This window comes from Mustelus asterias, chromosome 19 (assembly GCF_964213995.1).
Source record: "Mustelus asterias chromosome 19, sMusAst1.hap1.1, whole genome shotgun sequence".
In the NCBI taxonomy this organism is placed as follows: Eukaryota; Metazoa; Chordata; class Chondrichthyes; order Carcharhiniformes; family Triakidae; genus Mustelus; species Mustelus asterias.
Genome location: NC_135819.1, coordinates 26,656,356 through 26,671,187, shown reverse-complemented (window position 1 = coordinate 26,671,187; position 14,832 = coordinate 26,656,356). Strand labels below are relative to the sequence as shown.

General features: G+C 46.0%; 1 protein-coding gene across 1 annotated transcript in view; it reads left to right on the top strand.

The window, feature by feature from the left end:
* LOC144507660 (dynein axonemal heavy chain 3-like) overlaps positions 1-14,832 on the top strand; it is a 459,789-nt gene that overhangs the window by 269,392 nt on the left and 175,565 nt on the right. The window contains exons 27-28 of the mRNA XM_078234817.1: positions 4,069-4,264; positions 13,454-13,692. Coding sequence (XP_078090943.1) covers positions 4,069-4,264; positions 13,454-13,692 — 435 coding nt within the window. The remainder of the gene's footprint in view (positions 1-4,068; positions 4,265-13,453; positions 13,693-14,832) is intronic.

The following is a 14,832-nucleotide window of genomic DNA, read 5'->3' as shown; positions in this document are numbered from 1 at the left end:
CAGCTAGGTAGTCAATATCTTTTCCCAAAGGTCAGAGAGTCTAAAACTAGAGGGCACAGGTTTAAGGTGAGAGGGGAGAGATACAAAAGGATCCAAAGGGGCAATTGTTTCACACAGAGGGTGGTGAGTATCTGGAACAAGTTGCCAGAGATAGTAAAGAGGCGGGTACAATTTTGTCTTTTAAAAAGCTTTTAGATAGTTACATGAATAAGATGGCTATAGAGGGATATGGGCCAAATGCGGGCAATTGGGACAAGCTTAGAGGTCTGAGAAAAAAGGGGCGGCATGGACAAGTTGGGCCGAAGGGCCTGTTTGCATGCTGTAAACCTCTATTACTGTATGACTTTGTTTCTCTGCCCTGCTCTGTTAGAGCTGAATTATTCAGAATGCCATGGTCTCCACACCTACCCTCTCCCCTCCAACCAACAGCTCAAACATCAGGGGCTGGGCATCAGCCCAGGGCAAGAACGCTGCCCAGTTATTGGCCATTAATGGGTTGGTGGCAGGAATTCCAGCCCTTGGGGCATTTGACAAAACACTTTATATAAGAATTTATTGTGATGTTCGACAGGTGGAGGGAGATCATAAAATCATAGAAACCCTGTGTGGAGTTTGCACATTCTCCTCGTGTCTGCGTGGGTTTCCTCCGGGTGCTCCGGTTTCCTCCCACACTCCAAAGATGTGTGGGTTAGGTTGATTGGCCATGCTAAAATTGCCCCTTAGTGTCCTGAAATGTGTAGGTTAGAGGGATTAGTGGGTAAATATATGGGGGTAGGGCCTGGGTGGGATTGTGGTCGGTGCAGACTCGATGGGCCAGATGGCCTCTGTCTGCACTGTAGGGATTCTATGATTCTATGAGAAAGAGGCCATTCAGCCCATCAAGTCTGCACCGACCACAATACCACCCAGGCCCTATCCCCATAACCCACATGTTTACCCACTAATTCTTCTAACCTATGCATCCTGGGGCACTAAGGATTTAGCGTGGCCAATGCACCTAACCTGCACATCTTTGGACTGTGGGAGGAAACCGGAGCACCCGGAGGAAACCCATGCAGACACAGGGAGAATGTGCAGTCTCTGCACAGAGATGTGAGCGGTGGTTCATTTTCCAAGTTAGTGCTGATAATGGATCTCATGCACTGTGCCTTGAGGCATTCTGCAGAGCATGAAATGAAGTGAAGACTTGCTGTTTTGCTTTTTCTCAATGTTAGAATTCCTGCTGTCTTCATTTCTCCAATGAATGCTGGTTATAGAATAATCTCAGGCACTATCTCAGCTGGAGTGAGTGCTACTCTTCACACAGGATTTGATTCTGAAGTAGCTTTATTATCACCAAGCCTCTTGCTTCATCTTTAAAGATTTCACCGGAATGTAATTGAGTGTGAGTGGGTGTGACTGACAGCTTCTGGAGATTCATAGCCTGTTACTGTCCCAGAAGCAGAAACTCCCATCTCCCAAAATGATGAAATACGATGCCCAGCACATTCAATTCGACTGGGTGGCACGGTAGCACAGTGGTTAGCACTGCTGCTTCACAGCTCCAGGAACCTGGGTTCGATTCCCGGCTCGGGTCACTGTCTGTGTGGAGTTTGCACATTCTCCTCGTGTCTGCGTGGGTTTCCTCCGGGTGCTCCGGTTTCCTCCCACAGTCCAAAGATGTGCAGGTTAGGTTGATTGGCCAAGCTAAATTGCCCCTTAGTGTCCCAGAATGCGTAGATTAGAGGGATTAGTGGGTAAATATGAGGGTTAGAGGGATTAACAGGTAAATATGTAGGGATATGGGGGTAGGGCCTGTGTGGGTTTGTGGTCGGTGCAGACTCGATGGGCCGAATGGCCTCTTTCTGCACTGTAGGGTTTCTATGGTTTATCGTCACACAACGAAAAGTGCACTCATCACCCTTCATTTTAGGCATATTAAGTAGTTCAGTTAATCTGCCATTCTGTACTAAAAGGTTGAGATTGATTTGAGGTGTGTGACCTTTTCCAGATGTTTCGAAGATGGATACATCAGGGCTGAGGTAGGGGATGGAATGGGTGGGAGGAGCATCAAGATGAGGGTAGGGGCTTGTGGGAATGGGTCAGGTGTGAGAGGGGTGTGTCATGGGGGATAGTTCAGGGATGGTTGTTGGGCAGGAGGGAGGTTTGAGGGGTTCAGGGGGAGGAACCATTCCAACACACTGATCCCTTGAGCATTTTCTACCGGCAGGAATGATGGACATATTTAAGTTGGGTATTGATGACAGGAATGATGAATTTTCCATTAGGCATAGGTTTAAGGTGCGAGGGGGAAGATTTAAAGGAGATGTACGAGGCAGATTTTTTACACAGAGAGTAGTGGGTTCCTGGAACTCATTGCTGGGGGAGGTAGTGGAAGCGGATACAGTAGTGACTTTTAAGGGACGTCTTGACATGTACATAAATAGGATGGGAATAGAGGGATATGGATGGGAATAGAGGGATATGCCCGGAAGGGTAGGGGGTTTTAGTTCAGTCGGGCAGCATGGTCGGTGCAGGCTTGGAGGGCCAAAGGGCCTGTTCCTGTGCTGTAATTTTCTTTGTTCTTTATAATCGAAGCTGAGAGTTTAATTGCCTTTGATTTCTGAATTTCTCATTCTGGTCTGAATGACTTCATTCAGGCAACTATAACTATAGGAAAATTCATCTTGAAACCACTCTGTTACTTTGGCTACTTGAGGGAAATGATAGTTTTTAAATACAACAAGAAAACCATCGAAACCAAGACAGTTGGAATTAGTGGGTGAGGAATGGAGAAATGGATTTAATCTTCCCAGTATTCTGTCAGATTATTCTCAAGTAGAAATGTTGTGGAGAGAGAGAGAGGGACTATCATTACCCAGCAAGATCCCACTGATAGCAGGCAAAGCCTCTGCTCACAGCTCACAAGGCCAGTGATGGCGAGGGAACAGGGTTGAGGGTGGGGATGTTTTTGCAGTGTGGGGGCTCCTGCCCTTTCATTCAGAGAAACTGGAATAACGCTGAAGGCCAGTAAACCCAGGGTGAAGTGTACCAATCGCCAAGGGTGCAAGTGGGTCCCACTGGGGGCTATAGAGTCGGAGCTTTCAGCCTACAGAGCCAGGATCCTTAATAACCAACTGCCTCTTCACTCATCCACCACCTCACCCATCCCCTCGCCCGATCCCTAACCCAGCATCTCCCTCACCCAACAACCCACCCCCCTCACCCACCCACCACCTCACCCCCCCCACTGTCTCACCCACCCGCCACTTCACCCATCGCCTCGCTCGCCCAACAACCCGTCTAGTTCAACACCTGGAAAATTCCATAACTGTCATCACCTCCCTGACCATCTAACTACTCTCTAACCCAGTGGTTCCCAAAGGGTGCGGCGCGCCACACTGGTGCGGCGAGAGAGGATGGCAAGTGTGGCGGGAAGATTCAAGGACAATCAAAGAAACATTTAAACATGGTTTAAACAAGCATTGTTTTATACGTTCAGGATGTCCCATGATCATATTATAAAGTAGTTGTGTTCTATGTTATGAATCAAGCACTGCTCGGAGTTGTTTTTTTTTGTTTTTGAATGTATTTCTTATCAATAAAAAAATCGGTGAGGCGCGAGCAAATTTTTATTCCGAAAGTGCGGCCCAGTGAAAAAAGTTTGGGAACCACTGCTCTAACCCAACACAATGACCCCTTGACCCAACCCGACAATCCTCCCAATCTGACCCAACTACCCCCAGCTGACCTGATCACCCTCAGAGCCACGTCCACCCACCCACTCACTCACTCACATTGAACCTTATTGTGGGCAGCTGGTGCTGTGAAAAGGACAGTGTCTTTTCTTCCCCAGTGGTGCTCCCTGATGGACATTACTCCGTGTAACTCTCCGAAAGTCAGAGTGCAAAGGCCCTGTTCGCAATGTGCTGACTGGGGAGAATTTCCAATGGCAACTGCTGCTTGGAGGATTTGGGCTGTTATATCATTCTGATATGTATTGAATATTTTTATAGCTTTAAATATAAGCCAGGTTTTGTATCTATTTCATAATCTACCATGGATAATTCGATATATTTTAATTTGCAGATTTAGTGATTTTTTCAGCAATCTCTTTGAACGGGAGTCACTGTACCCTCAGCCGAAAGATTTAAAATTTCCCCGAGCTTTACAAATCCCTAAAAAGGGAACTGTTTTCGACTTTGTCTACCTTAAGAAAACCTTTACATCGTGGTGCACGTGGAGAGATTTGATCACAGCCGGGGATATTCAGCAGAGTATAAATGTACGTACTTACTGAGAGACTTAATTACTAAGGTGTGTAGTTTGGGTTGTATTTACTAAGATACTCACTAAGGTGTGTACTTACTATGGGGTTGATTGACTAAAACACAAAATGCTAATGAATCCAATGAATTAAGGTGTCAAGGTGAAGCTACAACACAGGACTGTTCCAAACAGCATAAACAGCAAGTGACAGAGCTGAGCGATCCCACAACCAAGAGAGCAGATCCAAGCTCTGCAGTTCTGCCACACCCGCCGTGAATGGCGGTGGACAATTAAACAACTCACTAGAGGAGGATGGACAGGTGATGAGGAGAATGGCCCAACCAGTGATGGTCACATCCCATGAATGAATGATAAAAATGAAATAACTTGACAGCACAATAGTTCCGCTGAGCCTATCCATTCTTTCAGAGTATTTACGCAGCTCTAACATGTCACCCCCACAGTCCCACTGAACACGGGGTCAGTTTGAATTCAGCCTTTATTTGGGTTTCCCTCGTGTGTGAGCCTTCTTTCCCTGATCAGTGGAAATGGGATCTGTCAAAAATGAGGGCTGGACTTCCGAATCCGGGTCCATGCGCCACTTTCCCTGGTCCATGGAGTCTCTGCAGAATCTGCCCCAAATATTTCCCTGTGTGGATTAGTGTCAGACTTTCTCCTGTGAACCCTCCTGTGAAGCACTTTGGGATGGTTCACTTTGTGAAAGGTGCTATATAAATGTTAGCTGTTGATGTCTTTCTGAGCTCAGCCCCTATTTACTGAAATAACGAGAAAATGCTGGAGAGAGAAAGAGAGTTCATGGTTCAGGTCAGTGGTGGAAAATTGCATCAGAATGGATTTTGTGTCCCAGTCTTAAAGTGGGATCAAACTCAGAGAATGTGACAACTGAGAGCAACCAACATTTCATTAGTGTTGCAGGAGAGAGATTTACCTTGGACAGGGACACAAAGCGGGCGTTATTGGTTTGGCAGCCCTTTGCTTAGTCCATTCAATGTCAGGTGGGCCATCTAAGGGGTGGCTGATTCATTACGTGGTTGGATTTGGTGTGAGTGGAACGTCTTGTGGTGCCACATATAGGTGCAACATCAAAGCTCACTCAGAAATGTGTGCAGAGTGGATTTGCAGCAGGAGACCACAGTGAGGCGCTATCAATCAGTACCTCATCTAAACAAAATGGAAATTGGGGGTGACGTTAACTGAATGTGGGAAGGTTGCGAGGGGAAATGGGTGATAAAGTCTGTCCGATTCTCCGACATCTAGTTAGCCACCATCATGAACTCTCATAATTTTTCAGTTTCTCAATCCCCAAATGACCCTGCTTAGTCATAGAGTCATCGAGGTTTACAGCATGGAAACAGGCCCTTCGGCCCAACTTGTCCATGCTGCTTCTTGTGAAGGAACAATTATTTTTCTGTAATTGAGAACACATGTGATATGTAGATGTGTCAAACTATTACAAGAATCTTTGTATTTGTTTTATTTCACTATACTGTAAATAGTCTTGTCATCATTCAGCTCTTTCTTCCATAAGGGGAAAATAGAGTACGAGAGTAAGCTTGTGGGGAACAAAAACTGAGTGCAAAAACTTCTATAGGTATGTGAGGAGAAAAAGATTGGTGAAGACAAATGTAGGTCCCTTACAGTCAGAAATAGGGGAATTTATAATGGAGAAGAAAGGAATAGCTGACCAACTGAATGCATATCTTGGTCTGTCTTCACAAAGGAGGATACAAATAATATATCTGCAAAGTTGGGTTTAGTGAGAGGGAGGAACTGAAGCAAATCAGTATTAGTAGAGAAATGGTGTTGGGAAAATTGATGGGATTGAAGGCGGATAAATCCCAGGACCTGATCTACATCCCAGAATACTTAAGGAAGTGGCCCTAGAAATAGTGGATGCATTGGTGGTCATCTTCCAAAATTCTATAGACTCTGGAACAGTTCCTACAGATTGGAGAGTAGCTAATGTAACCTCACTATTTAAAAAGGGAGGTAGAGAGAATACAGGAAATGAAAGACCAGGAAGCCTGACATCGGTAGTGGGGAAAATTGTAGAGTTCATTATCATGAATTTAATGACAGAGCACTTGGTAAACAGTGGAGGGATTGGACAGAGTCAACATGGATTTAAGAAAGGGAAATCATACTTGACTAATCTACTAAAATTCTTCAAGGATGTAACTTGTAGAGTTGATGAGAGGGAGCCAGTGGATGTGATTTATTTGGATTTTCAGAAGGCTTTTGACAAAGTCCCACATAAGGGATTAGCATGTAAAATTAATGCACACAGGATTGGGGTAGTGTATTGAGATGGATAGAAAACTGGTTGGCTACAGGAAACAAAGAGTAGGAATAAACCGGTCATTTTCTGATTGGCAGGCAGTGACTAGTGGGGTACTGCAGGGATCAGTGCTGGAACCCCAGCTCTTCACTATATATATTAATGATTAAGATGAGGGGACTAAATGAAAAATCTCTGAATTTGCAGATGACACCAAGCTGGATGGGAGGGTGAGCTGTGAGGAGGATGCAGAGATGCTTCAGTGTGATTTGGACAAGCTGAGTGAGTGGGCAAATGAATGGCAGATGCAGTATAATGTAGATAAATGTGAGGTTATCCACTTTGGTAGCAGAAACGGGAAGACAGATTATTATCGGAATGGCAATAAATTAAGAGAGGGGAATGCATAACAAGACTTGGGTGCCCTCATACGTCAGTTGCTGAAGGTAAGCATGCAGGTGCAGCAGCTAAATAAGGCAAATGTTGTGTTTGGCCTTCATAGCAAGAGGATTCGAGCACACGAGCAGTGATGTCTTGCTGCAAATGTACAGGATCTTGGTGAGGTCACAACTGGAATATTGTGTGCAGTTTTGGTCTCCTTATCTGAGGAAGAATGTTCTTGCTCTAGATGAAGTGCAGCGAAGGTTTACCAGGCTGATTCCTGCAATGGCGGGACTGATGTATAAAGAGAGATTGAGTTGGTCAGGATTATATTCACTGTAGTTGAGAAGAATGAAGAAGGATCTCATTAGAAATCTATAAAATGCTAATAGAACTAGGGAGGGTAGATGCAGGAAGGATATTCCCCATGGTGGGAGAGTCTATAGCCAAGCGTCATAGTTTGAGGATAAAGGGTAAACTGTTTAGGACAGAGATGAGGAGAAATTTCTTCACCCAGAGGGTGGTGAATGTGTGGAATTCACTACCACAGAAAGTAGTTGAGGCCAAAACATTGTATATTTTCAAGAAGTGGTTAGATATAGTTCTTTGAACTAAAGGAATCAAAGGATACGGGGGGGAGGCGGAATCAGGATATTGAGTTAGATGATCAGCCACGATCATCCTGAATGGTGGAGCAGACTTGAAGGGCCAAACGGCCTCCTCCTGCTCCTATTTTTGATGTTTCTATGTTAATGTGACAATTACACCAACTGCTGATGATAAAGTTCACTACAATCCCTAATAACCCATTCTGAGTGAGAATTATTTTAATTTATAAATAACGTAGGCTGATTATTATCAAGCTAGAGATGGCTGAATGATTTTGATGTTCTTGTGTGGATTTTAATGTTCCTGTGTGTTCTTTTACATGTTTCACTCTTGCTGGTGAATGGCGCTGGGTGTGTGCTGCACTCATGCTGTACCTGGGCAGGCGAATGGAGAACACTTCCCCTTACGGGTATGTGAAACATCCGAGATCCGGCCTTCACATAGTCCTGATCTACTCTGTATTCACGCTAATTCACTGATTAGTAATGGAGCATAAATGTTGAACCCTCTGATTTAATATGACCTTTCCTTGATTGCCAATAACCCTCACTGAAATGAGAAGCTGCACAAATTCTAATATGAAATCCGTTCTTGGTGTGCTGATCTCATTTTGGAGCTCTGACTCTGAGTTACTCCATTGAAGCAAATAGCCGAGTAATCCTCATTCCAATCCCAATTCCAATACCAATTCCAATCCCAATCCCAATTCCAATCCCAATTCCAATTCCAATTCCAATCCCAATGCCAATCCCAATTCCAATCCCAATTCCAACCTCAATCCCAATTCCAATCCCAATTCCAACCTCAATCCCAATCCCAATCCCAATTCCAATCCCAATCCCAATTCCAATCCCAATCCCAATGCCAATTCCAATCCCAATTCCAATCCCAATTCCAACCTCAATCCCAATTCCAACCTCAATCCCAATTCCAATCCCAATTCCAACCCCAATCCCAATTCCAATCCCAATTCCAATTTGAAGGGGTTTGGGGCAGGAGGTTTGAAAATGAAATTGAACCATTTTTATTGCAATGGCCAATCAGAATCTATTTTCTAATAATTGTGTTTGGATCATAGTTTGGGATTGCGGGGAATGAAATGGGAAGTGTGATTTGAATGAAGTTGCTGCAATGAGATTCAGCCAGGGTTAGATTGACACAGACACAAAACTGTTACTAATTGTAAACCTCAAGCGTAACACCCAAGAATAATAACCTTCATTGCAGCTCTGTGTAAGCAGCAGCAGCAGCAGCAGCAGGGCCATAGAGAGATTTGATGAGAATTTTGAAATGAAGAGGTTGCGTGACCAGGATCAAGTGTATGTCACTGAGCACAGAGGTGATCAGGGAGCCAGATGTGAGAGTTAGGACATGGGCAGCAGAGTGGGAGAATGTCAGGTTTATAGAGGGCAGAATGTGGGAGGCTGCCCAGGAGAATATTGGAATGACAAAGTCGAGAGCAATTCAGCTGCTGCTCAGCATAGGTACCTAGTTACAGCACAGGAGGCTATTCAGCCCATCGTAGGTCTGCTAACTCCCAGAAGGAACAACTCAACACCCTGACCTTTTCCCTAGCTCTGCAAATTCTTCCTTTTCAGATAATAATCCAATTTCCTCTTGAATGCCTCGATTGACCCTCTCCCCACCTCACTTGCATTCCAGATCCTAACCACTCACTGTGTGAATCTGTCTCCATCACACTGTCAGACAGTGCGTTCCAGATCCTAACCACTCACTGTGTGAATCTGTCTCCATCACACTGTCAGACAGTGCGTTCCAGATCCTAACCACTCACTGTGTGAATCTGTCTCCATCACACTGTCAGACAGTGCGTTCCAGATCCTAACCACTCACTGTGTGAATCTGTCTCCATCACACTGTCAGACAATGCGTTCCAGATCCTAACCACTCGCTGTGTGAATCTGTCTCCATCACACTGTCAGACAATGCGTTCCAGATCCTAACCACTCGCTGTGTGAATCTGTCTCCATCACACTGTCAGACAATGCGTTCCAGATCCTAACCACTCGCTGTGTGAATCTGTCTCCATCACACTGTCAGACAGTGCGTTCCAGATCCTAACCACTCGCTGTGCACCTGTCTCCACCTAGACCATAAGACATAGGAGCAGAATTAGGCCACTCGGCCCATCGAGTCCGCTCCGCCATTCAATCATGGCTGATTTTTTTTCTCATCCCCATTTTCCTGCCTTTTCCCCATAACCCTGATCCCCTTATTAATCAAAAACCTATCAATCTCTGTCTTAAAGACACTCAATGACCCGGCCTCCACAGCCTTCTGCAGCAAAGAGTTCTACAGATTCTACAGGGGCGGCACGGTAGCACAGTGGTTAGCACTGCTGCTTCACAGCTCCTGGGTTCGATTCCCGGCTCGGGTCACTGTCTGTGTGGAGTTTGCACATTCTCCTCGTGTCTGTGTGGGTTTCCTCCGGGTGCTCCGGTTTCCTCCCACAGTCCAAAGATGTGCGGGTTAGGTTGATTGGCCAGGTTAAAAAATTGCCCCTTAGAGTCCTGGGATGTGTAGGTTAGAGGGATTAGCAGGTAAAATATGTGGGGATAGGGCCTGGGTGGGATAGTGGTCGGTGCAGACTCGATGGGCCGAATGGCCTCCTTCTGCACTGTAGGGATTCTATGATTCATCACTCTCTGGCTGAAGAATTTCCTCCTCAACTCTGTTTTAAAGGATCATCTCTTCAGCCTGAGGTTGTGCCCTCTGGTTCTAGTTTTTCCTACTGATGGAAACATCCTCTCACTCTACTCTATCCAGGCCTCGTAGTATCCTGCAAGTTTCAATAAGATCCCCCACTCGTCCTTCTAAACTCCAACAAGTACAGACCCAGAATCCTCAACCATTCCTCATACCACAAGCTCTTCATTCCAGGGATCATTCTTGTGAACCTCCTCTGGACCCTTTCCAAGGCCAGAACATCCTTCCTTAGATATGGGGCCCAAAACTGCTCACAATACTCCAAATGGGGTCTGACCAGAACCTTATACAGCCTCAGAAGTACATCCCTGCTCTTGTATTCTAGCCCTCTCGACATGGATGCTAACATTGCTGACTGAACCTGCACATTAACCTTCAGAGACTCTTGAACAAGGACTCCCAAGTCCCTTTGTGTTTCTGATTTCCTAAGCATTTTCCCATTTAGGAAACAGTCTATGCCTCCATTCCTCCTTCCAAAGTGCATAACCTCACACTTTTCCACATTGTATTCCATCTGCCTCTTCTTTGCCCACTCTCCTAACCTGTCCAAGAACTACTGCAGTCCCCCCGCTTCCTCAATACTACCTGTCCCTCTACATATCTTTGCATCATCTGCAATCGTAGCAACAGTGCCTTTAGTTCCTTCCTCCAAATCGTTAATGTATATTGTGAAAAGTTGTGGTCCCAGCACTGACCCCTGAGGCTCACCACTAGTCACCGGCTGCCATCCTGAGAAAGACCCCTTTATCCCCACTCTCTGCCTCTGCCAGTCAGCCAATCCTCTATCCATGCCAGGATCTTACCCTTAACACCATGGACACTTAACTTATTTAACAGTCTCCGATGTGGCACCTTGTCAAAGGCCTTCTGGAAATCTAAATAAGTCATGTCCACTGGTTCTCCTTTATCTAACTTCCTTGTTATCTCCTCAAAGAACTCTAACAGATTTGTCAGACATGACCTTCCCCTGACGAAGCCGTGCTGACTCAGTCCTACTTTATCATGCACTTCCAAGTACCCTACGATCTCATCTTTAATAATGGACTCTAAAATCTTGCCAATGACTGAAGTCAGGCTAACCGGCCTATAATTTCCCGCCTGCTGCCTCCCTCCCTTCTTAAACAGCGGTGTTACATTCACTACTTTCCAGTCCTCTGGGACCCTCCCTGCCTCCAGTGATTCCTGAAAGATCACCACCAATGCCTCCACAATTTCCTCAGCTATCTCTTTTGGAACCCTGGGGTGTAATCCATCCGGTCCAGGTGATTTATCCACCTTCAGACCTTTCAGTTTCCCCAGAACCTTCTCCTTAGTGATGGCCACTACACTCACCTGTGCCCCCTGATTCTCCTGGAGCTCTTGCATCCCACTGGTGTTTTCCACCGTGAAGACTGAAGCAAAGTAACGATTCAGTTCCTCTGCCATTGCTTTGTTTCCTATTATTATTTCTCCAGCCTCATTTTCCAGTGGTCCAATGTCTATTTTTTCCTCTCTCTTACCTTTTATATATTGAAAAAAACTATTCCTATCTTCTTTTATATTACTAGCTAGCTTACACTCATATTTCATCTCCCCCCCTTATTGCTTTTTTAGTTTTGTTCTGCTCGCTTTTAAAGGCTTCCCAATCAAAGAACAAAGAACAGTACAGCACAGGAAACAGGCCCTTCGGCCCTCCAAGCCTGTGCCGCTCATTGGTCCAACTAGACCATTCGTTTGTATCCCTCCATTCCCAGAATGCTCATGTGACTATCCAGGTAAGTCTTAAACGATGCCAGCGTGTCTGCCTCCACCACCCTACTTGGCAGCGCATTCCAGGCCCCCACCACTCTCTGTGTAAAAAACGTCCCTCTGATATCTGAGTTATACCTCGCCCCTCTCACCTTGAGCCCATGACCCCTCGTGATCGTCACCTCCGACCTGGGAAAAAGTTTTTCACTGTTCACCCTATCTATACCCTTCATAATCTTGTATACCTCTATTAGATCTCCCCTCATTCTCCGTCTTTCCAGTGTGAACAAGCCCAGTCTACCAATCTCTCCTCATAGCTAAGACCCTCCATACCAGGCAACATCCTGGTAAACTTTCTCTGTACTCTCTCTAAAGCCTCCACGTCCTTCTGGTAGTGCGGCGACCAGAACTGGACGCAGTACTCCAAATGTGGCCTAACCAGCGTTCTATACAGCTGCAACATCAGACTCCAGCTTTTATACTCTATACACCGTCCTATAAAGGCAAGCATACCATATGCCTTCTCCAGTCACCCACTCCACTAACCTCTTTATGTCCTTCTGGGGAGAAGGGATCCACTGCCAGCGATGTTCGGGGGGTGAGAGTGTGGGCTGCCGGCTCTGATCGCAGGGGCGGGGGTGGCAGAGGGGTGGGCGGAAGCCCCTGAGACTTCTGTGGGTGGGCGGTGGGGGGGGAGGGTGGTTATTGCACGTTCTAATGGGGCCGCCCTTTAAACATGGCACCGCGATCTCGGTGCTGCCGGGCTTTGCCGGTGTATTGTGGAGCCCCCCCCCCCACCCCCCGACCCCCCACCCGTATGGTGGCATGATGGTTTATTTGACAGTGTGTGGTAAGATCGGGGGAGAAATCTGGTGTTTTTCCTTCCAGAAACAACACTTTGTAAAATTCTGGTACGATTGCCCCCAGAGCAGCACTGACTCTGGTGCACTGATGTGTAGCCATGATGTGGAGACGCCGGCGTTGGACTGGGGTAAACACAGTAAGAATGTCGATATGCGCGATCTTCTTGCAGATCCATGTAAATTGAGTGCCTTGTTTATGATCAGAACTCCCACCCACCTGACAAAGGAACAGCCTGTTCCGAAAGCTAGTGGCTTTTGCTACCAAATAAACCTATTGGACTTTAACCTGGTGTTGTTAGACTTTGCACTGATGTGTACCCAGGCTCCTTCATGTGTGGTGTTGGCTGTTGTGTATGGAATCATGGTGACACACATTAAAATCTAATCACACTGACACTTCCCCAAGGCTAGATTTGTACCTTGGACAGTGGAAAGGAGAGAGAAGCTGGTAGTTCTGACTGGGATCATGCTAAATGTGTGGCAGGCAGAATAAACATACCCATTAGCACTTTGCCAAATAGCCAGGCAACAGCAGCCTCACCTTCTGGTTCGTTCTCTGTTCATTGATGTGAAACGAATGTTGTGCTTGTCCCTGCAGCTCAGTGACATCATTGTCAGCACCACAGGGACAGCCGTGCAGATGTACTTCCTCCAGAATCTGCTGCTACAAGGGAAGCCATTGCTGTTTGTAGGACCCACAGGCACGGGAAAGACGGCTATCACAAACAGCTTCCTGCGGCAACTCCCAGCTGAAAAATACGCCATCTGTCAGATCAACTTCACAGCACAGAGCTCCGCCAATCAGACCCAAGACATCATCCTAACACGACTTGAAAAGTAGGCCGAGCTTCGTCAAGCGGTCAGCTTTAATTAGGAATAAGATATCATTGGACAGCAGCTTTCACTGGTTGTTCTGGAGGAGCTTACTTCTCTCAGGGGCTGCTTTGGAGCAAGAAAGTGGTTGTTTTGTTTGAACTTTGCTGCATTTTAATTTTTTCACTGCAGAAGCAAAGTTACAATTAGGTGAAGAGACAAATTCACAAATGATAGACCAGCCAACTGGGGAAAGCAGCCTTTGAGCTTCGAAAATGCTGACAGCTCTCAAACAGCTCTGAATATAGACTGGAGTTAGAGTGGGAGTCCAATGGGACCTTGGCTTGTTATAGCCTGAGCTTCAGTAGAACCCCATGTGCCCTAACGAAAAACAGCAACAAGAGGTGACTCAAGTTCATGAAGAGTAAGATTGTTCACTCTGATTGGACTATTCCTGGAGGTTTCATCACATGACCTCCTGCCCCCACTCTCCCACCATTGGTTACTGGATCCCATCCATCCTTATACATTATTTTCCCCGGCCAATCAGAACACCCACACATCCAATTGGATAATTCTCTCAGTTAACCTGCTTTTCTTTCCCAACTTCAACGTTTGTAGAATTAATGAACAAAGGTTTTCAGTAAAAACGGAACATCAGTTGTTTTGAACGTTGCGGTGTTCCTGAGATTAATCCTCAAATCCCAGAGGATTCAGATCAATCCTGAAGGATTGACAACTCTGTTAAAGAGGAATGTTGTTGCTGAGTAATTTTTAGAAACATAGAAACATAGAAAAACTACAGCACAAACAGGCCCTTCGGCCCACAAGTTGTGCCGAACACATCCCTACCTTCTAGACCTACCTATAACCCTCCATCCTATTAAGCTCCATGTACTGATCCAGGAATCTCTTAAAAGACCCCATTGAGTTCGCCTCCACCACCACTGACGGCAGCCGATTCCACTCGCCCACCACCCTCTGTGTGAAAAACTTACCCCTAACATCTCCCCTGTACCTACCCCCCAGCACCCTAAACCTGTGTCCTCTCGTAGCAGACATTTCCACACTGGGAAAAAGCCTCTGAGAGTCCACCCGATCTATGCCTCTCAACATCTTATACACCTCTGTTAGGTTTCCTCTCATCCTTCGTCTCTCCAAGGA